The sequence below is a fragment of the Bombina bombina genome, chromosome 2 (genome assembly GCF_027579735.1).
Source record: "Bombina bombina isolate aBomBom1 chromosome 2, aBomBom1.pri, whole genome shotgun sequence".
In the NCBI taxonomy this organism is placed as follows: domain Eukaryota; kingdom Metazoa; phylum Chordata; class Amphibia; order Anura; family Bombinatoridae; genus Bombina; species Bombina bombina.
In genome coordinates this window covers 708,235,003-708,261,688 of record NC_069500.1, presented here as the reverse complement: position 1 = coordinate 708,261,688, position 26,686 = coordinate 708,235,003, and the positions used below count along the sequence as shown (strand labels likewise).

At 38.8% G+C, this 26,686-nt stretch overlaps 1 protein-coding gene across 1 annotated transcript in view; it reads left to right on the top strand.

Annotated features, from left to right (window-relative positions):
- The window catches only part of NCBP1 (nuclear cap binding protein subunit 1), a 188,252-nt gene that overhangs the window by 69,013 nt on the left and 92,553 nt on the right, over window positions 1-26,686 (top strand). Inside the window, exons 8-10 of the mRNA XM_053702701.1 lie at window positions 225-440; window positions 9,365-9,462; window positions 9,954-10,017. Of these exons, the coding sequence (XP_053558676.1) occupies window positions 225-440; window positions 9,365-9,462; window positions 9,954-10,017 (378 nt within the window). The remainder of the gene's footprint in view (window positions 1-224; window positions 441-9,364; window positions 9,463-9,953; window positions 10,018-26,686) is intronic.

Genomic DNA, 26,686 nt, shown 5'->3' with positions numbered 1-26,686 from the left:
AGCTCCTGCTTCCTCCGGTCATATATATATATATACATATATTCTGTGAATATTGCACATGCTCAGTAGGAGCTGGGCCCTCATAAAATGTGCATATTAAAAGATTGTGCACATTTAGACAATGGAAGTGAATTGGAAAGCTGTTTAAAATTGTGTGCTGTATCTGAATCATGAAAGATTAATTTGGCTTGACACTTCCTTTAACTGCGTTGTTTGTTTCTCAGTCTTTAGATTGTCTGTGGGCACAGGTTCAGAAATTAAAAAAGGATCGCTGGCAGGAAAGACACATATTGCGTCCTTACCTTGCCTTTGATAGTATTCTTTGTGAAGCTCTGCAACACAACCTTCCTCCATTTACACCACCACCTCACACAGAGGATTCCATCTACCCAGTTCCGAGAGTCATTTTCCGGATGTTTGACTACACCGATGCACCAGAGGTAAATAAGAGTGCGCCAACTGTCCTGAAATGTTTTAGTATTGCTTTTTTGTCATTTTAGACAAGTGGATCTTCTTTGCATTATTATATTCAATATGTTTTAACATTAACTCTAAATATTTAAGAGGTTAAACAAATTTTTGTTTTTGCTTACAATAAAAACAAATCAACAATTTTTAAGTTTTAGCCTCAAGTAATTTTTAAAGAAAATTATTTTTGTGTGTTTAGGAAATGGTTTTTATTTTCTTTGGTTAATAAAATTATTAACCAATCCCTTTTTTAATCCCGGTGTGTGAGTTAGATTTATAGGAAGAACATAGAACCTGAAAACTATATATTTTAAACCTTGGAAATCAATGTTGTGTTGTTTTTTTTGTTTGTTTGTTTGTTTTTATATCCATTACACAGGATGCACAGCTAATTTAAATAGTTACTTTTTGTATTCAAAAACATAAAAAATTTTATATTAAAATTTTTGTTTTGCTTAATGCTTTTTTTTCCCCTCAAGACCCAGTACATGTCTAACATGAAATATGAAAGTTTTGTTTTTTTACTTCCTCCAGTTTTTAAAATGCCTGTATATATTTAACTATTACAAGAAAAACTGGGGTTTTAGTTATAAATGGTAAACTTGTGCCACAATATGATCAAGTCTTAACACTGCCATTACCTTCATTTAACAGTTGCTCCTCTCCATGCTTATTCATATTACAAAAAACACATTTTCTGTCTTGGCAAATGGCAACAGTGCATAAAATGTTCACATGTTGCTCAATAAGGGAAGGTGGTAAAGAAGATAGTCATTCCATATATGCATACACAAATTAGGAACGGGCTAGTACACCTTTTAAAATGATTGAGTCAAAGTATTTACTGTTATTTCTTTCTAATGACACAGTGAGTCCACAGATCATCATCAATTACTGTTGGGAATATCACTCCTGGCTGTTAAGTATCACGTCCCTTCCCACAAACCCCAGTCATTCTCTTTGCCTCTAGTGCAAAGAGGAGGTAAATTAGGTGTCCTGATTAATTTCTACAATCAAGATTTTTTTTATTTTGAAAAAAATGATTGAGTCAAAGTATTTACATTTATTTTTACAGTATCACTTCTGAATTGTGACCAAAGTATCAACCCTTTAGAAACGACTGCATTTATGTATGTTTATCTTTAAAATATGGTTTGATTTTTTTCTTAATTACAGTAATCAACAAACACAATCTGTATTAACTTATAACACACACATTATTTTATTGTTCTTGTATATATTGAATATATAATTCAAATATTCAGAGTATAGATTGGATAAAGTATGTGAAACCCTAGTCTAATGTTTTCACCAAATGCTAGTTAGATTTAGAAATTGGCAAACTTGGTGACCAATTATATGAAACAAGATTGGAGGTGTTGGGTTAGAGATTGCTATCCACCAAATGCATCTTTTGATGTGAACCATGCTTTGCAATAAAGACATGCGATCAAGAATTATTGCATAAAGCTGGAAAGGGTTACAAAATGATCTCAGAGCTTTGATATTCATTTGTCCACTGTTAAGCAAATTGTCTAAATGGAGACGATTTAGTACTGTGGCTACTCTCTCTATAAGTGGCCGTCCAGCCAAGATGATGACTCAAAAGGCACATTGCACAACTGTCAATGAGGTAAAAAAAGAACCTTAGAGTGACAGATAAAAACTTGAAGAAATCATTGGCGCTGATTAACATATTTGCCTTTTCAATGTTTTCCATATAGTAGAATCATGAACAATATGTCCATGGCAGGACACCACAAAGAAAGCCGCTGCTTTCCAAAAAAAATATTGCTGCGCGCCTGAAGTTTGCCAAAGACCACCTTGAAACTCCACAACCTTACTGGGAAAATGTTTTGTGGACTGCTGAAACGAACATGAAAACCTCATCACTATGGTTAAGCATGTGGGGGGAGCATCTCATGGTTTTGGACTTTTTTCCTACTTTTGGGCTTAGACCACTTTCCCACGTTTATCAAGATATCCTACAGGAAAATTTCTGTGTAGCTGTGCGCCAGCTGAAGTTCAGTAAAAGTTGGGTGATGCAGCAGGACAATGATCCTAAACAATGAAGTAAACTCACTACAGAATGGCTTCAAAAAAGAAAATCTGCCTTTTGGAGTTGGCAGGATGTCTGGTGTGAACAGCTCTCTTGAGCTCTTTCTACAGCATCTCTCGGGTTAAGGTCTGAGTTCTAAGAAAATGGCTGAGCTTGTACCAATTTTGTAAGGAAGAGTGATCAAAAATTCCTCCTGTACGTTGTGCAAGTTTAATCCGCAGCTACTAGAAATGCTTGGTTGAGGTTATTTCTGCCAAAGGAGGTTCAACTAGCTATTATATCCAAGTGTTCACTTTTTCCACAGCACTGTGAATGATTAATGGGATGTGTTCAATAAAGACATGGAATATTATAATTATTTGTGTGGCGTTAGCTTAATTCCTTCCCGACCTTAGGACGTTTCATGCCGTCCTTACTGCGCTGGGCTTTTGCGCCGTTAGGACAGCATGGAATGTCCTAGTTTGGCTGTACTGAAGTCAACAGCACTTCCTGGATGGCATTGCGGTCTGTAGGCGGTGCCTAGCGTCATAGACATGCCTCCCTTACCCAGTCCCATCATTGAAATCTTGCAATCGCATGCACGATCGCTTGATTTCAATTTGTTTACATTGGAATGCTCCGATGTAGACAAATTAGGCCAGTCCTGAAAGGGTTTTGCACATCGTGTTTTGCCTATACTTGTGACTTGGATGAGATTACCTTTTCTTTCATGTAATTAGCAAGAGTCCATGAGCTAGTGACGTATGGGATATACATTCCTACCAGGAGGGGCAAAGTTTCCCAAACCTCAAAATGCCTATAAATACACCCCTCACCACACCCACAAATCAGTTTTACAAACTTTGCCTCCTATGGAGGTGGTGAAGTAAGTTTGTGCTAGATTCTACGTTGATATGCGCTCCGCAGCAGGTTGGAGCCCGGTTTTCCTCTCAGCGTGCAGTGAATGTCAGAGGGATGTGAGGAGAGTATTGCCTATTTGAATGCAGTGATCTCCTTCTACGGGGTCTATTTCATAGGTTCTCTGTTATCGGTCGTAGAGATTCATCTCTTACCTCCCTTTTCAGATCGACGATATACTCTTATATATACCATTTCCTCTACTGATTTCAGTACTGGTTTGGCTTTCTACTACATGTAGATGAGTGTCCTGGGGTAAGTAAGTCTTATTTTCTGTGACACTCTAAGCTATGGTTGGGCACTTTTTTATAAAGTTCTAAATATATGTATTCAAACATTTATTTGCCTTGACTCAGGATGTTCAACATTCCTTATTTCAGACAGTCAGTTTCATATTTGGGATAATGCATATGAATAAATCATTTTTTCTTACCTTAAAAATTTGACTTTTCCCTGTGGGCTGTTAGGCTCGTGGGGGCTGAAAATGCTTCATTTTATTGCGTCATTCTTGGCGCGGACTTTTTTGGCGCAAATTTTTTTTCTGTTTCCGGCGTCATACGTGTCGCCGGAAGTTGCGTCATTTTTGACGTTTTTTTTGCGCCAAAGGTGTCGGCGTTCCGGATGTGGCGTCATTTTGGCGCCAAAAGCATTTAGGCGCCAAATAATGTGGGCGGCTTTTTTGGCGCTAAAAAAATATGGGCGTCACTATTGTCTCCACATTATTTAAGTCTCATTATTTTGTGCTTCTGGTTGCTAGAAGCTTGTTCTATGGCATTTTTTTCCCATTCCTGAAACTGTCATTTAAGGAATTTGATCAATTTTGCTTTATATGTTGTTTTTTCTATTACATATTGCAAGATGTCCCACGTTGAAGCTGAGTCAGAAGATACTTCTGGAATATCCCTGCCTGGTGCTGGAGCTACCAAAGCTAAGTGTATCTGCTGTAAACTTTTGGTATCTGTTCCTCCAGCTGTTGTTTGAACTGTTTGTCATGACAAACTTGCTAATGCAGATAATATTTCCTTTAGTACTGTTACATTACCTGTTGCTGTTCCGTCAACATCTAATACTCAGAGTGTTCCTGATAACATAAGAGATTTTGTTTCTAAATCCATTAAGAAGGCTATGTCTGTTATTCCTCCTTCTAGTAAACGTAAAAAGTCTTTTAAAACTTCTCATTTTTCAGATGAATTTTTAAATGTACATCATCATTCTGATACTGATATTGGTTCTTCTGATTCAGAGGATTCTGTCTCAGAGGTTGATGCTGATAAATCTTCATATTTATTTAAAATGGAATTTATTCGTTCTTTACTTAAAGAAGTCCTAATTGCATTAGAAATTGAGGATTCTAGTCCTCTTGATACTAAAGCTAAACGTTTAGATGAGGTTTTTAAATCTCCTGTAGTTATTCCAGAAGTTTTTCCTGTCCCTGGTGCTATTTCTGAAGTAATTTCCAGGGAATGGAATAATTTGGGTAATTCTTTTACTCCTTCTAAACGTTTTAAGCAATTATATCCTGTGCCATCTGACAGATTAGATTTTTGGGACAAAATCCCTAAGGTTGATGGGGCTGTCTCTACTCTTGCTAAGCGTACTACTATTCCTACGGCAGATGGTACTTCCTTTAAGGATCCTTTAGATAGGAAAATTGAATCCTTTCTAAGAAAAGCTTACTTGTGTTCAGGTAATCTTCTTAGACCTGCTATATCTTTAGCGGATGTTGCTGCAGCTTCAACCTTTTGGATAGAAGCTTTAGCGCAACAAGTAACAGATCATAATTCTCATAGCATTATTATTCTTCTACAACATGCTAATAATTTTATTTGTGATGCCATCTTTGATATCATTAGAGTTGATGTCAGGTATATGTCTCTAGCTATTTTAGCTAGAAGAGCTTTATGGCTTAAAACTTGGAATGCTGATATGTCTTCTATGTCTACTCTGCTTTCCCTTTCTTTCCAGGGTAATAAATTATTTGGTTCCCAGTTGGATTCTATTATCTCAACTGTTACTGGAGGGAAAGGAACTTTTTTACCACAGGATAAAAAATCTAAAGGTAAATTTAGGTCTAATAATCGTTTTCGTTCCTTTCGTCACAACAAGGAACAAAAGCCTGATCCTTCATCCTCAGGAGCGGTATCAGTTTGGAAACCATCTCCTGTCTGGAATAAATCCAAGCCTTTTAGAAAACCAAAGCCAGCTCCCAAGTCCACATGAAGGTGCGGCCCTAATTCCAGTTCAGCTGGTAGGGGGCAGATTACGTTTTTTCAAAGAAATTTGGTTCAATTCCGTTCACAATCTCTGGATTCAGAACATCTTTTCAAAAGGGTACAGAATTGGCTTCAAAATAAGGCCTCCTGCAAAGAGATTTTTTCTTTCCCGTGTCCCAGTAAACCTAGCGAAGGCTCAAGCATTTCTGAAATGTGTTTCAGATCTAGAGTTGGCTGGAGTAATTATACCAGTTCCAGTTCTGGAACAGGGGCTGGGGTTTTATTCAAATCTCTTCATTGTACCAAAGAAGGAGAATTCCTTCAGACCAGTTCTGGATGTAAAAATATTGAATCGTTATGTAAGGATACCAACATTCAAAATGGTAACTATAAGGACTATCCTGCCTTTTGTTCAGCAAGGGCATTATATGTCCACAATAGATTTACAGGATGCATATCTGCATATTCTGATTCATCAAGATCATGGTTGGAGGATCAATTTACCAAAAAATTCATTGATTCCTCAGACAAGGGTAACCTTTTTTAGGTTTTCAGATAGATTCAGTGTCCATGACTCTGTCTTTGACAGACAAGAGACGTCTAAAGTTGATATTAGCTTGTCGAAACCTTCAGTCACAATCATTCCCTTCGGTAGCTTTATGCATGGAAATTCTAGGTCTTATGACTGCTGCATCGGATGCGATCCCCTTTGCTCGTTTTCACATGCGACCTCTTCAGCTCTGTATGCTGAACCAGTTGTGCAGGGATTACACAAAGATATCTCAATTAATATCTTTAACACCGATTGTACGACACTCTCTGATGTGGTGGACAGATCACCATCGTTTAGTTCAGGGGGCTTCTTTTGTTCTTCTGACCTGGACTGTAATTTCAACAGATGCAAGTCTGACAGGTTGGGGAGCTGTTTGGGGGTCTCTGACAGCACAAGGGGTTTGGGAATCTCAGGAGGTGAGATTACCGATCAATATTTTGGAACTCCGTGCAATTTTCAGAGCTCTTCAGTCATGGCCTCTTCTAAAGAGAGAATCGTTCATTTGTTTTCAGACAATGTCACAACTGTGGCATACATCAATAATCAAGGAGGGACTTAGTCCTCTGGCTATGAAGGAAGTATCTCGAATTCTGGTATGGGCGGAATCCAGCTCCTGTCTAGTTTCTGCGGTTCATATCCCAGGTATAGACAAGTGGGAAGCGGATTATCTCAGCCGCCAAACGTTACATCCGGGCGAATGGTCTCTTCACCCAGAGGTATTTCTTAAGATTGTTCAAATGTGGGGACTTCCAGAAATAGATCTGATGGCCTCTCATCTAAACAAGAAACTTCCCAGGTATCTGTCCAGATCCAGGGATCCTCAAGCGGAAGCAGTGGATGCATTGTCACTTCCTTGGAAGTATCATCCTGCCTATATCTTTCTGCCTCTAGTTCTTCTTCCAAGAGTAATCTCCAAGATTCTGAAGGAATGCTCGTTTGTTCTGCTGGTAGCTCCAGCATGGCCTCACAGGTTTTGGTATGCGGATCTTGTCCGGATGGCCTCTTGCCAACCGTGGACTCTTCCGTTAAGACCAGACCTTTTGTCGCAAGGTCCTTTTTTCCACCAGGATCTCAAATCCTTAAATTTAAAGGTATGGAGATTGAACGCTTGATTCTTAGTCAAAGAGGTTTCTCTGACTGATTAATACTATGTTACAGGCTCGTAAATCTGTATCTAGGGAGATATATTATAGAGTCTGGAAGACTTATATTTCTTGGTGTCTTTCTCATCATTTTTCCTGGCATTCTTTTAGATTTCCGAGAATTTTACAATTTCTTCAGGATGGTTTGGATAAAGGTTTGTCTGCAAGTTCCTTGAAAGGACAAATCTCTGCTCTTTCTGTTCTTTTTCACAGAAAGATTGCTAATCTTCCTGATATTCATTGTTTTGTACAAGCTTTGGTTCGTATAAAACCTGTCATTAAGTAAATTTCTCCTCCTTGGAGTTTGAATTTGGTTCTGGGGGCTCTTCAAGCTCCTCCGTTTGAACCTATGCATTCGTTGGACATCAAATTACTTTCTTGGAAAGTTTTGTTCCTTTTGGCTATCTCTTCTGCCAGACGAGTTTCTGAATTATCTGCTCTTTCTTGTGAGTCTCCTTTTCTGATTTTTCATCAGGATAAGGCGGTGTTGCGAACTTCTTTTAAATGTTTACCTAAGGTTGTGAATTCTAACAACATTAGTAGAGAAATTGTGGTTCCTTCATTCTGTCCTAATCCTAAGAATTCTAAGGAGAGATCATTGCATTCTTTGGATGTTGTTAGAGCTTTGAAATATTATGTTGAAGCTACTAAGAATTTCCGAAAGACTTCTAGTCTATTTGTTATCTTTTCCGGTTCTAGGAAAGGTCAGAAGGCCTCTGCCATTTCTTTGGCATCTTGGTTGAAATCTTTAATTCATCATGCTTATGTCGAGTCGGGTAAAACGCCGCCTCAAAGGATTACAGCTCATTCTACTAGGTCAGTTTCTACTTCCTGGGCGTTTAGGAATGAAGCTTCGGTTGATCAGATTTGCAAAGCAGCAACTTGGTCTTCTTTGCATACTTTTACTAAATTCTACCATTTTGATGTGTTTTCTTCTTCTGAAGCAGTTTTTGGTAGAAAAGTACTTCAGGCAGCTGTTTCAGTTTGAATCTTCTGCTTATCATTTAAACTTTATTTTGGGTGTGGATTATTTTTCAGCGGAATTGGCTGTCTTTATTTTATCCCTCCCTCTCTAGTGACTCTTGCGTGGAAAGATCCACATCTTGGGTAGTCATTATCCCATACGTCACTAGCTCATGGACTCTTGCTAATTACATGAAAGAAAACATAATTTATGTAAGAACTTACCTGATAAATTCATTTCTTTCATATTAGCAAGAGTCCATGAGGCCCACCCTTTTTTGTGGTGGTTATGATTTTTTTGTATAAAGCACAATTATTCCAATTCCTTATTTTTTATGCTTTCGCACTTTTTTCTTATCACCCCACTTCTTGGCTATTCGTTAAACTGATTTGTGGGTGTGGTGAGGGGTGTATTTATAGGCATTTTGAGGTTTGGGAAACTTTGCCCCTCCTGGTAGGAATGTATATCCCATACGTCACTAGCTCATGGACTCTTGCTAATATGAAAGAAATGAATTTATCAGGTAAGTTTTTACATAAATTATGTTTTTATGACAAATTCATGAATAAAACCAACTAATTCCAAAGGGTTCACCTACTTTGTCTTGCCACTGTACATAAATATAGGCTTGGTGTAGTTACACTACTAATCTTTAAGTGATTTAAGGGTCATAAAACCTAAAAAAATTATTTCACAATTGCGATATATCATGCAATTTTAAACCACTTTCCAATTTACTTTTATAATCGAATTGATTCTCTTAGTATCCTTTGCTGAAGGAGATTGCAAGCGGGCGTGCCACTATCAAGAGGCACATATGTGCAGTGACCAATCAGCAGCTAGCTCCCAGTAGTGTATTGCCTCTAACCTACCTCTACCATTCTTACAAATTTTAAGCACAGGATACCAAGAGAGCAAAGCATATTAGATAATAGAAGTAAATTGGAAAGATTGTTGTTGCCAAAAGAATTGCATATATTTAAAGTGCTGATCTTTTAGCTAAATTTACTAGGCAATTTGTTTGCCCAGTTCAATACATTCTTAATAGATTTTGTCCTTTCAACACAGGGTCCAGTTATGCCGGGAAGTCACGCTGCTGAGCGTTTTGTTATAGAAGAGAATTTACATTGTATCATAAAATCACATTGGAGAGAGAGAAAAACCTGGTAAGTGAATTTTTAATGTAAGAATACTTTTGCTGATCTTCACTTAACAAATGTTTCATAGCATAGGTTGATTTTGAAATGCTTTAGTTTCTTATATGATGTTTGTTCGTAATCCTTGAAGAGGATGTAGCTATCACAAACAGTTTGAAAACTCTTTAAAACTGCATGTATTCTGTAATCTAGACACCATTTTAAATCTGGTTTCCATAGCTTAGTTAGCTAATTCTGTAGCATTGCTCTCAATTTTTCCTAGCTCCTTGGTACCTGGGGTTTCCAAATCCCACTTAATCTAATGATTCCATTTGTATTTTTATTCTGATTGTATTGCCTTTTATATGGCAATTCTAATTTAACATTTACAATGGACTCTCAATTATATCCAGGCGCTTTCTACTGTTATATGGGGAGATATCTTGTATTGTGTTGAAAATAAACTACTTTAATAAAAAAAAAGCGTGCAATATATTCTAAAACATATTTTTACTTTTTAGTGCTGCTCAGCTTTTAAGTTATCCAGGGAGGAACAAGATTCCATTGAATTATCACATAGTTGAGGTACGTATCTATCTCCTGATGGCAGAGTGGCAGTATAGGTCCATGTGCAATTTCTGTTGTGTTTTCTTTCATAAGGTAGTGGGAGTCCACAAGCCATTACTCCTGGCCAATAGGAGGAGGCAAACATACCAAACATTTCACAATCTTTTAATCCCCCTCACCTCTCTGGTATCCTAGTACTAATCTTTGCCTCCACAGAAGAATGGTGAAGAATAGAGGTGCTCCAGATTCTTTGTTGAAAGTGGTTCTCTGACTTATGAAAGACCTAATTTCCCCTCACAAAGCCAGCACAGAAGAAAGGGAAACTGGGCAGTGACACAATAACAGCCTCTGCGAGTTAGTCACAAGCCTGTTGCGTGTCGCGGGACTTGTCCCTTAGCCGCCTCCTGTTGAGTCGTCGTACTTTTGTCAGAAATCCTCTACTGTTGCCTGCATATAGTACTGGATGGGCTTTCTGCTGGAAGCATTATTATTTTTTTTATTTTTTTCTGCAGCTACATATCAGATTCAGTGCCGCTCAGGTATGTAGGTTATTTGTAGCAGGTACACCTCCATGTACATCAGTCAGAGGACATATATATGTATGTATACAAAAAAATCAAATATCAAGCTCACTAGGAGTATAGACTGATCACTAGAGGGCGCCAATTACCTAAACTTTTAAATAGAAATGATTAGAGCTTCAACAACTAATAGGCATAATCGATAATAATCGGTTATGAAAATAGTTGTCAACGAATCTCAATCGATTAGTTGGTCTGTGCACAGCACCAGTTGCTTTACTCCAATGAGCTACTGCACATGGTTTGGTGTTTTATAGTTATACACTTAGCTTAAAGGACGTCTACAGACATTTTACTTTTCACTCTTTTAGGACACCAACGGCTAGATTTAGAGTTTTGCGGCCAAAGGAGTGCATTAGCTACGCGTGTTTTTTTCCCCCCGCACCTTTTAATTAACGCTGGTATTTAGAGTTCTCTGAAGGGCTGCGTTAGGCTCCAAAAAGTGAGCGTAGAGCATAATTTACCGCCACTTCAACTCTCAATACCAGCGTTGCTTACGGTAGCGGCCAGTTTCCCATAGGAAACAATGGGGCAGTTTGATCTGAAAAAAAACCTAACATCTGCAAAAAAGCAGAGTTCAGCTCCTAACGCAGCCCCATTGTTTCCTATGGGGAAACACTTTCTAAGTCTGCACCTAACACCCTAACATGAACCCAGAGTCTAAACACCCCTAACCTTACACTTATTAACCCCTAATCTGACGCCCTGCTATCGCTTACACCTACATTATATTATTAACCCCTAATCTTCTGACCAGACACCGCCGCCACCTACATTATCCCTATGTACCCCTAATCTGCTGCCCCTAACATCGCCGACACCTATATTATGTTTATTAACCCCTAATCTGCCCCCCCATGTCGCAGCAATTATTAACCCCTAATCTGCCGACCTGACCTCGCCGCCACTATAATAAATGTATTAACCCCTAAACTGCCGCACTCCCACCTGGATTATATTATTAACCCCTAATCTGCAGCTCCGGATACCGCCGCAACCTATGTTATCCCTATGAACCCCTAATCTGCTGCCCCCAACGTCGCCGACACCTACATAATATTTATTAACCCCTAATCTGCCCCCCCCACGTTGCTGCTACCTTTACCTACACTTATTAACCCTAATCTTCCGACCGGACCTCGTCGCCACTATAATAAATGTATTAACCCCTAAACCGCCTCGCAAACCCTATAATAAATATGCCGGATAGGATGAAGACTTCGGACCCTCTTCTGGACGGATCGGTGATACCCGGCTGGGTGAATACAAGGTAGGGAGATCTTCAGGGGCTTAGTTTCTAGGTTTTTTTAAGGGGGGTTTGGGTGGGTTAGATTAGGGGTATGTGGGTGGTGGGTTGTTATGTTGGGGGGGGGGGTATTGTATGTTTTTTTTTACTGGCAATAGAGCTGATTTCTTTGGGGAATGCCCCGCAAAAAGCCCTTTTAAGGGCTGGTAAGGTAATAGAGCTGTTAACTTTTTATTTTAGAATAGGGTAGGGCATTTTTTTATTTTGGGGGGCTTTATTTTTTTAGGGGGCCTAGAGTAGGTGTAATTAGTTTAAAATTCTTGGAATCTTTTTTTATTTTTTGTAATTTAGTGTTTTTTTTTTTTTGTAATTTAGTTTAGTTGATTTAATTGTAACTTAGGTTAGGATTTATTTTACAGGTAATTTTTTAATTATTTTAACTAGGTAGCTATTAAATAGTTAATAACTATTTAATAGCTATTGTACCTAGTTAAAATAAATACAAAGTTGCCTGTAAAATAAATATAAATCCTAAAATAGCTACAATATAATTAATCTTTATATTTTTGCTATATTAGGGTTTATTTTACAGGAAAGTATTTAGCTTTAAATAGGATTAATTTATTTAATAAGAAATAATTTATTTCGTTAGATTTAAATTATATTTAATTTAGGGGGGGTTAGGGTTAGACTTAGCTTTAGGGGTTAATACATTTATTATAGTAGCGATGAGGTCCGGTCGGCAGATTAGGGGTTAATACTTGAAGTTAGGTGTCGGCGATGTTAGGGAGGGCAGATTAGGGGTTAATACTATTTATTATAGGGTTTGCGAGGCTTGAGTGAGGCGGTTTAGGGGTTAATACATTTATTATAGTGGCGGCGAGGTCCGGTCGGCAGATTAGGGGTTAATAAGTGTAGGTAGGTAGCGGCGACGTGGGGGCAGATTAGGGGTTAATAAATATTATGTAGGTGTCGGCGGTGTTAGGGGCAGCAGATTATGGGTTCATAGGGATAATGTAGGTGGCGGCGCTGTCCGGTCGGCAGATTAGGGGTTAAATTTTTTTATTAAAGTGGCGGTGATGTGAGTTGACCTCGGTTTAGGGTTACATAGGTAGTTTATGGGTGTTAGTGTACTTTAGAGTACAGTAGTTAAGAGCTTTATAAACCGGCGTTAGCCCATAAAGTTCTTAACTCCTGACTTTTTTTCTGCGGCTGGAGTCTTGTTGCTAGAGTTCAAATGCTCACTTCAGCCAAGACTCTAAATACCAGCGTTAGGAAGATCCCATTAAAAAGATAGGATACGCAATTGACGTAAGGGGATCTGCGGTATTGAAAAGTCGCGGCTGGAAAGTGAGCGCTAGACCCTTTCCTGACTGACTCTAAAAACCAGCGGGCTGTAAAAACCAGCATTAGGACTTCTTAACGCTGGTTTTGACGGCTAACGCAGAACTCTAAATCTAGGTGTTTGTTTCTTTTTAAGTGTTACAACTACACCTGTTTTATGTGCAACCCAGAAATAAAATGTGAGTCATTTGTATTGCTTATATAAAATCAGGTGATTTGGAACTATGCTTTGCATGATATAGTGCTGAGCTGCTTGTTTACACCTTGCCCTAGATTGATGGCATTTGTTATATTAATTTGTCACTATTGTGCACAATTTTTAGCGGATCGCTTGCTATTGCTGATTATATGTACTCTATAGATAAATGTGTATGGATGTGTCCTTTTACTGATTTTAGTCTTTTTAGCCCTTTTGCCTTTTTTTTTTTTCTTTATTTTTAATTAATTGGAATATTTACCAAATTCAACCTCTGTAAGTATGTGTGTATATGTATATATGTATGTATGTATATGTATGTGTATATCTATATATATCCCAGAGAAGCTTTTATGATCATTTGTGTTATGACTGCAAACGTGACCCCCGGGCAGCGCTAATAGGAGGCTTTGCGTGGCTCCAGATCCCAGGGCCTTCGCTGAAGAACCACCTTCACCACTCAAGATTTTCTTCTGCACTAATAAATGAACAGTTGGATGGAAGGCAGAGTGCTTTTTTCAGCATTGCTGGAGCTATCCACGTTCTATTTCCGTTAAATGAATTAACCTGAATTGAACAAAACAGTGAAATCAAGGGTACAACTGCCTGTGAGAGAGTACATACCAAGTCTACATAATCCAAGAGGTGGATGAAATTGGAGAAGCACACATTGGCATTCCGGACCTACCAATATTAAGGAACTGAGCACAGCTTCCAGTGCGGCAACTTACCTCATATGATTGAGGTAAATTCTGGTAAGGGGATTCACTGTATTTAACCCCTTAAGGACCAGCGACGTACCCTGTATGTCGCTGGCCTTTTTTTGGGACTTGATTGTTTTATAGCGCGGTCTTGCCACCAGCGTTAAGACTGCTCTATTCCACAAAGCCTTCTGGAGGGAGGGAATTAATAGCGTGTTCTTGCTAGACTTGTGCTATTATGTCCTGAAAAAACCCTTAACGACCAGTGACATACAGGGTACATTGTGGTCATTAAGGGGTTAAAGATCACTTGATGGATGTTCTATGACACTCTACATACTTATGGAACTTTGATTTTCTATACTCAGACATTGTTGAGAGTGTAATCATATACATATCAACTTATCTATTTCACATTACTCTGTTAATATAAGTATTTGTGAGTGCTGTTATCCCCTTGTACGTACGTACGTACGTACGTACGTATATGTATGTATGTTTATATATATATATAAAATGTGTGTATATATGTGTGTGTGTCTTGCTTTTCCCAAGAAATTCTTAATATACAATGTTTCCAATGCACAAGAGAATTGTGGGTAAGATATGTAAATTAGATATGCAAATTCTCAGTTTTTTTGCTTCAAAAATACTGTTTTGACACAGCGATCCTTTTAAACAGGATTATGACAGCAAACCAGAAATCACTCACTAGACAAGCCTGTTTTTTTCTTTTTGGAACTCATCAGTAGGAGATAGATTTCTGGTTGCTGCATTGGAAAAGCTATTTTCATGGTTAAACCAAAATTCATTAAAATTATGGGGGAGATAAAAAACTGAAATTAAAATTCCAAAAAGAACGAAACAGGCTTGTCTAGTGAGTGATTTCTGGTTTGCTGTCATAATCCTGTTTTAAAGGATCGCTGTGTCAAAACAGTATTTTTGAAGCAAAAAAACTGAGAATTTGCATATCTTACCCACAATTCTCTTGTGCATTGGAAACATTGTATATTAAGAATTTCTGGGGAAAAGCAAGTGGGGATACTTGCCTAGATGTACTAATTTCCTATGCAAATATTTACATTGATTTTTATATATATAGAGATAGGTAATTTGATACTACTGAGAATCATCACTCTAGCCTCACTTTGGATCAGCACAGACTGAATTCTGAATCCTCATTAATTGTTCCTGGGATCTCAGCTCTCTCCCTCAGCGGTTCACCATTCTGCCAGCACTATTTGCGATCAGCTGTGTTTGTATCTGCACGGACCATTTTGCTCAAGAAAGATTGTATCCCAAAAAAACTCCTACCAAAAAGGGATGTGAGTGGAATAAGAGGCCGGGAGAAATACTTGTCCAGATCTCGAGTTACAGACAGCGACACCCGGCATTCAGGTTGGATTTGTCCTGACTTCTTTGATTAAGCACTTTCATAGCAAGCGGTTCTGAGCGGAACTTTCAAACTACATGCTCAAACATACCTCACAAGTTTGAGGTTGACTCTTGTGAGTAGATACCCTACGGGGAGCAGTTTTAATATACCCCTGTATTATTGTTTAAATTAAATTGATTTGCACTATGTAGGTGCCTTTGTGCGCTTTCTTTCTCATTTTTTTAGATTTCTACCTTACTCCGTGAGATTCCGGAGGATTAATAAGATACAGCAGCCGACACCTACAATTGATCTGCACTATTACGTGGGATCCAACCAACTTATCCTTTTTATTGTGATTTATTATCTTATCATTATATATTTCATTCTGTTATATATTTTCAATGAATCAATATTATTTGATTATTTGAATGTTTTGATTTTGGCATCATCCAGATATTTATATTGTATTTTAAAAAAATAGGTTTATTTAGAGCGCAGTTCTGTGTTTTGAAAGAGAGGTTTTTTAACCCTTTGACATACACGCTTTTTTTGTTTCATATATATATATATATATTTCTTTCATATATATTTCTTTCATGTAATTAACAAGAGTCCATGAGCTAGTGACGTATGGGATATACATTCCTACCAGGAGGGGCAAAGTTTCCCAAACCTTAAAATGCCTATAAATACACCCCTCACCACACCCACAAATCAGTTTTACAAACTTTGCCTCCGATGGAGGTGGTGAAGTAAGTTTGTGCTAGATTCTACGTTGATATGCGCTCCGCAGCAAGTTGGAGCCCGGTTTTCCTCTCAGCGTGCAGTGAATGTCAGAGGGATGTGAGGAGAGTATTGCCTATTGAATGCAGTGATCTCCTTCTACGGGGTCTATTTCATAAGGTTCTCTGTTATCGGTCGTAGAGATTCATCTCTTACCTCCCTTTTCAGATCGACGATATACTCTTATATTTACCATTTCCTCTACTGATTCTCGTTTCAGTACTGGTTTGGCTTTCTACAAACATGTAGATGAGTGTCCTGGGGTAAGTAAGTCTTATTTTCTGTGACACTCTAAGCTATGGTTGGGCACTTTATTTATAAAGTTCTAAATATATGTATTCAAACATTTATTTGCCTTGACTCAGAATGTTCAACTTTCCTTATTTCCAGACAGTCAGTTTCATATTTGGGATTATGCTTTAATTATCATATATTTTCTTACCTCAAAAATTTGACTTTTTTCCCTGTGGGCTGTTAGGCTCGCGGGGGCTGAAAATGCTTCATTTTATTGCGTCATTCTTGGCGCGGACTTTTTTGGCGCAAAAATTCATTTCCGTTTCCGGCGTCATACGTGTCGCCGGAAGTTGCGTCATTTTTGACGTTATTTTGCGCCAAAAATGTCGGCGTTCCGGATGTGGCGTCATTTTTGGCGCCAAAAGCATTTAGGCGCCAAATAATGTGGGCGTTTTATTTGGCGCCAAAAAATATGGGCGTCGCCTTTGTCTCCACATTATTTCAGTCTCATTTTTCATTTGCTTCTGGTTGCTAGAAGCTTGATGTTTGGCATTTTTTTCCCATTCCTGAAACTGTCTTATAAGGAATTTGATCTATTTTGCTTTATATGTTGTTTTTTCTCTTACATATTGCAAGATGTCTCACGTTGCATCTGAGCCAGAAGATACTACAGGAAAACCTCTGCCTGCTGGATCTACCAAAGCTAAGTGTATCTGCTGTAAACTTTTGGTAGCTATTCCTCCAGCTGTTGTTTGTATTAAATGTCATGACAAACTTGTTAATGCAGATAATATTTCCTTTAGTGATGTACCATTGCCTGTTGCAGTTCCCTCAACATCTAAGGTGCAGAATGTTCCTGATAACATAAGAGATTTTGTTTCTGAATCTATAAAGAAGGCTTTGTCTGTTATTTCTCCTTCTAGTAAACGTAAAAAGTCTTTTAAATCTTCTCTCTCTACAGATGAATTTTTAAATGAACACCATCATTCTGATTCTTTGGACTCTTCTGGTTCAGAGGATTCTGTCTCAGAGATTGATGCTGATAAATCTTCATATTTATTTAAGATGGAATTTATTCGCTCTTTACTTAAAGAAGTACTAATTGCTTTAGAAATAGAGGATTCTAGTCCTCTTGATACTAATTCTATACGTTTGGATAAGGTTTTTAAAGCTCCTGCGGTTATTCCAGAAGTCTTTCCTGTTCCTAATGCTATTTCTGCAGTAATTGCTAAGGAATGGGATAGATTGGGTAATTCATTTACTCCTTCTAAACGTTTTAAGCAATTATATCCTGTTCCGCCTGACAGGTTAGAATTTTGGGACAAAATCCCTAAAGTTGATGGGGCTATTTCTACCCTTGCTAAACGTACTACCATTCCTACATCAGATGGTACCTCGTTTAAGGATCCTTTAGATAGAAAAATTGAATCTTTTCTAAGAAAAGCTTATCTATGTTCAGGTAATCTTCTTAGACCTGCTATATCATTGGCTGATGTTGCTGCAGCTTCAACTTTTTGGTTGGAAACTCTAGCGCAACAAGTAACAAATCGTGATTCTCATGATATTATTATTCTTTTCCAGCATGCTAATAATTTCATCTGTGATGCCATTTTTGATATTATTAGAGTTGATGTTAGATTTATGTCTCTGGCTATCTTAGCCAGAAGAGCTTTATGGCTTAAGACTTGGAATGCTGATATGGCTTCTAAATCAACTCTACTTTCCATTTCTTTCCAGGGAAACAAATTATTTGGTTCTCAGTTGGATTCTATTATTTCAACTGTTACTGGTGGGAAAGGAACTTTTTTACCACAGGATAAAAAGTCTAAAGGTAAAAACAGGGCTAACAATCGTTTTCGTTCCTTTCGTTTCAACAAAGAACAAAAGCCTGATCCTTCGTCCTCAGGAGCAGTTTCAGTTTGGAAACCATCTCCAGTCTGGAATAAATCCAAGCCTGCTAGAAAGGCAAAGCCTGCTTCTAAGTTCACATGAAGGTACGGCCCTCATTCCAGTTCAGCTGGTAGGGGGCAGGTTACGTTTTTTCAAAGAAATTTGGATCAATTCTGTTCACAATCTTTGGATTCAGAACATTGTTTCAGAAGGGTACAGAATTGGTTTCAAGATGAGACCTCCTGCAAAGAGATTTTTTCTTTCCCATGTCCCAGTAAATCCAGTGAAAGCTCAAGCATTTCTGAATTGTGTTTCAGATTTAGAGTTGGCTGGAGTAATTATGCCAGTTCCAATTCCGGAACAGGGGATGGGGTTTTATTCAAATCTCTTCATTGTACCAAAGAAGGAGAATTCCTTCAGACCAGTTCTGGATCTAAAATTATTGAATCGTTATGTAAGGATACCAACGTTCAAGATGGTAACTGTAAGGACTATATTGCCTTTTGTTCAGCAAGGGAATTATATGTCCACAATAGATTTACAGGATGCATATCTGCATATTCCGATTCATCCAGATCATTATCAGTTCCTGAGATTCTCTTTTCTAGACAAGCATTACCAATTTGTGGCTCTACCGTTTGGCCTTGCTACAGCTCCAAGAATTTTCACAAAGATTCTCGGTGCCCTTCTGTCTGTAATCAGAGAACAGGGTATTGTGGTATTTCCTTATTTGGACGATATCTTGGTACTTGCTCCGTCTTTACATTTAGCAGAGTCTCATACGAATCGACTTGTGTTGTTTCTTCAAGATCATGGTTGGAGGATCAATTTACCAAAAAGTTCTTTGATTCCTCAAACAAGGGTAACCTTTCTGGGTTTCCAGATAGATTCAGTGTCCATGACTTTGTCTTTAACAGACAAGAGACGTCTAAAATTGATTACAGCCTGTCGAAACCTTCAGTCTCAATCATTCCCTTCGGTAGCCTTATGCATGGAAATTCTAGGTCTTATGACTGCTGCATCGGACGCGATCCCCTTTGCTCGTTTTCACATGCGACCTCTTCAGCTCTGTATGCTGAACCAATGGTGCAGGGATTACACGAAGATATATCAATTAATATCTTTAAAACCGATTGTTCGGCACTCTCTAACGTGGTGGACAGATCACCATCGTTTAATTCAGGGGGCTTCTTTTGTTCTTCCGACCTGGACTGTAATTTCAACAGATGCAAGTCTCACAGGTTGGGGAGCTGTGTGGGGATCTCTGACGGCACAAGGAGTTTGGGAATCTCAGGAGGTGAGATTACCGATCAATATCTTGGAACTCCGTGCAGTTTTCAGAGCTCTTCAGTTTTGGCCTCTTCTGAAGAGAGAATCGTTCATTTGTTTTCAGACAGACAATGTCACAACTGTGGCATACATCAATCATCAAGGAGGGACTCACAGTCCTCTGGCTATGAAAGAAGTATCTCGAATTTTGGTTTGGGCGGAATCCAGCTCCTGTCTAATCTCTGCGGTTCATATCCCAGGTGTAGACAATTGGGAAGCGGATTATCTCAGTCGCCAAACGTTGCATCCGGGCGAATGGTCTCTTCACCCAGAGGTATTTCTTCAGATTGTTCAAATGTGGGGGTTCCCAGAGATAGATCTGATGGCCTCTCATCTAAACAAGAAACTTCCCAGGTATCTGTCCAGATCCCGGGATCCTCGGGCGGAGGCAGTGGATGCATTATCACTTCCTTGGAAGTATCATCCTGCCTATATCTTTCCGCCTCTAGTTCTTCTTCCAAGAGTAATCTCCAAGATTCTGAGGGAATGCTCGTTTGTTCTGCTAATAGCTCCGGCATGGCCTCACAGGTTTTGGTATGCGGATCTTGTCCGGATGGCATCTTGCCAACCATGGACTCTTCCGTTAAGACCAGACCTTCTGTCTCAAGGTCCTTTTTTCCATCCGGATCTGAAATCCTTAAATTTAAAGGTATGGAGATTGAACGCTTGATTCTTGGTCATAGAGGTTTCTCTGACTCCGTGATTAATACTATGTTACAGGCTCGTAAATCTGTATCTCGAGAGATATATTATAGAGTCTGGAAGACTTATATTTCTTGGTGTCTTTCTCATCATTTTTCTTGGCATTCTTTTAGAATACCGAGGATTTTACAGTTTCTTCAGGATGGTTTAGATAAGGGTTTGTCCGCGAGTTCTTTGAAAGGACAAATCTCCGCTCTTTCTGTTCTTTTTCACAGAAAGATTGCTATTCTTCCTGATATTCATTGTTTTGTACAAGCTTTGGTTCGTATAAAACCTGTCATTAAGTCAATTTCTCCTCCTTGGAGTTTGAATTTGGTTCTGGGAGCTCTTCAAGCTCCTCCGTTTGAACCTATGCATTCATTGGACATTAAATTACTTTCTTGGAAAGTTTTGTTCCTTTTGGCCATCTCTTCTGCTAGAAGAGTTTCTGAATTTTCTGCTCTTTCGTGTGAGTCTCCTTTTCTGATTTTTCATCAGGATAAGGCGGTGTTGCGAACTTCTTTTGAATTTTTACCTAAAGTTGTGAATTCCAACAACATTAGTAGAGAAATTGTGGTTCCTTCATTATGTCCTAATCCTAAGAATTCTAAGGATAAATCATTGCATTCTTTGGATGTTGTTAGAGCTTTGAAATATTATGTTGAAGCTACGAAATCTTTCCGTAAGACTTCTAGTCTATTTGTTATCTTTTCCGGTTCTAGGAAAGGCCAGAAAGCTTCTGCCATTTCTTTGGCATCTTGGTTGAAATCTTTAATTCATCTTGCCTATGTTGAGTCGGGTAAAATTCCGCCTCAGAGAATTACAGCTCATTCTACTAGGTCAGTATCTACTTCCTGGGCGTTTAGGAATGAAGCTTCGGTTGACCAGATCTGCAAAGCAGCAACTTGGTCCTCTTTGCATACTTTTACTAAATTCTACCATTTTGATGTATTTTCTTCTTCTGAAGCAGTTTTTGGTAGAAAAGTTCTTCAGGCAGCGATTTCAGTTTGAATCTTCTGCTTATGTTTTTTGTTAAACTTTATTTTGGGTGTGGATTATTTTCAGCAGGAATTGGCTGTCTTTATTTTATCCCTCCCTCTCTAGTGACTCTTGTGTGGAAAGATCCACATCTTGGGTAGTCATTATCCCATACGTCACTAGCTCATGGACTCTTGTTAATTACATGAAAGAAAACATAATTTATGTAAGAACTTACCTGATAAATTCATTTCTTTCATATTAACAAGAGTCCATGAGGCCCACCCTTTTTTGTGGTGGTTATGATTTTTTTTTGTATAAAGCACAATTATTCCAATTCCTTATTTTATATGCTTTGCACTTTTTTTCTTATCACCCCACTTCTTGGCTATTCGTTAAACTGATTTGTGGGTGTGGTGAGGGGTGTATTTATAGGCATTTTAAGGTTTGGGAAACTTTGCCCCTCCTGGTAGGAATGTATATCCCATACGTCACTAGCTCATGGACTCTTGTTAATATGAAAGAAATGAATTTATCAGGTAAGTTCTTACATAAATTATGTTATATATATATATATTATATATATATATATATATATATATATATATATATATATATTATATATATATATATATAGAGAGAGAGAGATATATATATAGATAGAGTATATTTTTAAAGAGAAAAATATTTGAACATAGCAGAGCTATATGAGAATACTATGTATAAAGTACGGGAATACAGCACTCAGCACAAAATACTCCTAATTGATCTGATATGCAGATAAAGGCTGAAACATTTGTATCCAGACACAAAAACTACTAACACACCTCGGTTAACTCAAAAGGCCATGATATTTATTCCTTTCAATAAAACAAAGCTAGCATGCAAATGTCACAACACATATAGAGCCCCACTGCAGTGGATAAACTAATCACAGTATGTATGTTAGTACAAATACCGTTAGATATAACATGAGCTAAAAAAATGACAGATACATTGATATACAAAAGTATGCAGATTATGCCAACAAATATATGCATATATCAAATACAAAGTCCTGATGAAAAGACTTCATGTAATATGATTCCTTAAAGTCTCAAAGTCACTTAATAAGGCATTAAACACAACTGGTAGGAACTGACATTGTCGAGGTAAGAACGTCCTCAAACATCAATTAGCCAGATATCTCCAATCTCGGCAATTTTCAGCTTGTTTTCCTTGAGCGGCACATGTAATTGTAACAAATGCATACAACCTTGTTTGTTGCAGCGTGATCCGGGTATGCTAGGCAAAGAGGCATTCAGGTAAGTGGACCGGGACTCCTCCTCTGACGTCCTATCAATCCCAACAGGTAGCGGTCTGTATCTTTTGCTCAAGAGAACACGGGTCAGACTTGAAGCTCAGTTTATGGGTAAAGCTGATTTCTTACGCCTCTGCCAAGAAACTTTTCCGGCTCCTTTCGAATATGCACCCGCCAAGCTATACAGGTGCTATACTTTTGCTGCTTCAGAGTGATTCGGTCGACGCGCGTTTCGCCCCACAATGCTGTGCGGTCGGGGCCTCGTCAGGACTGTCCTGACGAGGCCCCGACCGCACAGCATTGTGGGCGAAACGCGCGTCGCTCGAATCACTCTGAAGCAGCAAAAGTATAGCACCTGTATAGCTTGGCGGGGTACTTTTATTCCTTCTTCAAGATTTAAAAAATTGTATCCTTTGCCAGCAGTTAGATGGAGTTTTGGGAAAAGATCCCCAATGTTGATGGGGCTATCTCTACTTTTGCTAAACGTACTGCTATTCCTACGGAAGATAGTACTTCTTTTAACCCCTTAGTGACCAGAGCACTTTTCCATTTTCTGTCCGTTTGGGACCAAGGCTATTTTTACATTTTTGCGGTGTTTGTGTTTAGCTGTAATTTTCTTCTTACTCATTTACTGTACCCACACATATTATATACCGTTTTTCTCGCCATTAAATGGACTTTCTAAAGATACCATTATTTTCATCATATCTTATAATTTACTATAAAAAAAATTATAAAATATGAGGAAAAAATGGAAAAAAACACACTTTTTCTAACTTTGACCCCCAAAATCTGTTACATATCTAAAACCACCAAAAAACACCCATGCTAAATAGTTTCTAAATTTTGTCCTGAGTTTAGAAATACCCAATGTTTACATGTTCTTTGCTTTTTTTGCAAGTTATAGGGCCATAAATACAAGTAGCACTTTGCTATTTCCAAACCATTTTTTTCCAAAATTAGCGCTAGTTACATTAGAACACTGATATCTTTCAGGAATCCCTGAATATCCCTTGACATGTATATATTTTTTTTTAGTAGACATCCCAAAGTATTGATCTAGGCCAATTTTGGTATATTTCATACCACCATTTCACCGCCAAATGCGATCAAATACAAAAAATTGTTCACTTTTTCACAAATTTTTTCACAAACTTTAGTTTTCTCACTGAAATCATTTACAAACAGCTTGTGCAATTATGGCATAAATGGTTGTAAATTCTTCTCTGGGATCCCCTTTGTTCAGAAATAGCACACATATATGGCTTTGGCGTTGCTTTTTGGTAATTAGAAGGCCGCTAAATGCCACTGCGCACCACAAGTGTATCATGCCCAGCAGTTAAGGGGTTAATTAGGGAGCTTTTAGGGAGCTTGTAGGGTTAATTTTAGCTTTAGTGTAGTGTAGTAGACAACCCCAAGTATTGATCTAGGCACATTTTGGTATATTTCATGCCACCATTTCACCGCCAAATGCGATCAAATTAAAAAAAACGTAAAATTTTTCACAATTTTAGGTTTCTCACTGAAATCATTTACAAACAGCTTGTGCAATTATGGCACAAATGGTTGTAAATGCTTGTCTGGGATCCCCTTTGTTCAGAAATAGCAGACATATATGACTTTGGCGTTGCTTTCTGGTAATTAGAAGGCCGCTAAATCCTGTTGCGCCTCACACGTGTATTATGGCTAGCAGTGAAAGGGTTAATTAGGGAGTTTGTAGTGAGCTTGCAGGGTTAATTTTAGCTTTAGTGTAGAGATCAGCCTCCCATCTGACACATCCCACCCCCTGATCCCTCCCAAACAGCTCCCTTCCCTCCCCCACCCCACAATTGTCCCCGCCATCTTAAGTACTGGCAGAAAGTCTGCCAGTACTAAAATAAAAGGGTTTTTAAAAAAAATGAATTTTTTTTTTAGCATATTTACATATGCTACTGTGTAGGATCCCCCCCTTAGCCCCCAACCTCCCTGATCCCCCCAAAAACCGCTCTCTACCCCTCCCCTCTGCCTTATTGGGGGCCATCTTGGGTACTGGCAGCTGTCTGCCAGTACCCAGTTTACAATAAAAAGTGCTTTTTTTTGGGGTTTTTTGTTTTTTTCTGTAGTGTAGCTTCCCCCAACCCCCCACCCCCCACAAACAAACCCCCACCACCTTGCTGATTGTTTAGATTTTATTTTTATTATATTTTTTATTTCCCCATTTTCTGCAGTGTAGCGGTTCCCACCCGCTCCCTCCCCGTGCACGCGCCCGCCCCCACCCTCCCGTGCACGCGCGCCCGTGCGCGCCCCCAGCCACCCCCGCCCACGATCCCGCCCCCCTTCAGATCCACATGGCCATCGATGGCCGCCACCCGCCTCCCGGTCCGGCTCCCACCCACCAACGCCGGTAGCCACCGATCTCCGGTGCAGAGAGGGCCACAGAGTGGCTCTCTCTGCACCGGATGGCTTACAAACGTTATTGCAGGATGCCTCCATATCGAGGCATCACTGCAATAACCGGAAAGCAGCTGGAAGCGAGCAGGATCGCTTCCAGCTGCTTTCCACACTGAGGACGTGCAGGGTACGTTCTCAGGCATTAACTGCCTTTTTTCTGAGGACGTACCCTGCACGTCCTCAGTCGTTAAGGGGTTAAAGATCCTTTATATAGGAAACTTGAATCTTATCAAAAGAAGGCTTATTTATATTCAGGTCATCTTCTTAGGCCTGCAATTTCTTTGGCTGATGTTGCATATTGCAGCTGCTTCAACTTTTTGGTTAGAAACATTAGCGCAACAAGTATTGGATCATGATTTATCTAGCATTAAGTTGATTCAACATGCTAATAATTTCATTTGTGATGCCATTTTTGATATCATCAAAATTGATGTTAGATATGTCTTTAGCTATTTTAGCTAGAAGAGCTTTGTGGCTCAAATCTTGGAATGCTGATATGACTTCTAAGTCCAGATTGCCATCTTTCTTTCCAAGGTAATAAATTATTTGGTTCTCAGTTGGATTCAATATTTTCAACTGTCACTGGGGGGAAGAGTTTTTGTGCCTCAGGATAAAAAGCCTAAGGGTAAATCTAAAGCTTCAAACAAGTTTTCGTTCCTTTCGGCATAATAAGGATCAGAAATCTAATCCTTCCCCAAAGGAATCTGTTTCCAATTGGAAGCCTTCCTCAAATTGGAATAAATCCAAGCCATTTAAGAGATCAAAGCCAGCCCCCAAGTCCACATGAAGGTGCGGCCCTCATTCCAGCTCAGCTGGTTGGAGGCAGATTAAAATTTTTCAAGGATGTTTGGATCAATTCGGTCCAAAATCATTGGATTCAGAGTATTTTGTCTCAGGGGTACAGAATAAGATTGAGAGTAAGACCGCCTGTGAGAAGATTTTTTTTCTCACGCATTCCAGCAAACCCAGTAAAGGCTCAGGCTTTCCTGAAGTGTGTTTCAGACCTGGAGTTATCAGGGGTAATCATGCCAGTTCCGTTTCAGGAACAGGATCTGGGGTTTTATTCAAATCTTTTCATTGTCCCAAAGAAAGAAAATTCATTCAGACCAGTTTTGGATCTAAAGATTTTGAATCGATATGTAAGAGTACCAACTTTCAAGATGGTGACTATAAGGACTATTCTGCCTTTTTTTCAGCAAGGGCATTATATGTCCACAATAGACTTACAGGATGCATATTTTCATATTCCGATTCATCCGGACCACTATCAGTTCCTGAGAGTCTCTTTTCTAGACAAGCATTACCAATTTGTTGCTCTTCCTTTTGGCCTAGCAACAGCTCCAAGAATCTTTTCAAAGGTTCTCGGTGCCCTACTCTCTGTAATCAGAGAGCGGGGTATTGCAGTGTTTCCTTATTTGGTCGATATCTTGGTACTCGCTCAGTCTTTACGTTCTGCAGAATCTCATACGAATCAACTAGTGTTTCTTCAAAGACATGGTTGGAGGATCAATTTACCAAAAAGTTATTTGATTCCTCAGACAAAGGTAACCTTTTTAGGTTTCTAGATAGATTCAGTGTCCATGACCTTGTCTCTAACAGACAAGAGACCTGGTGGC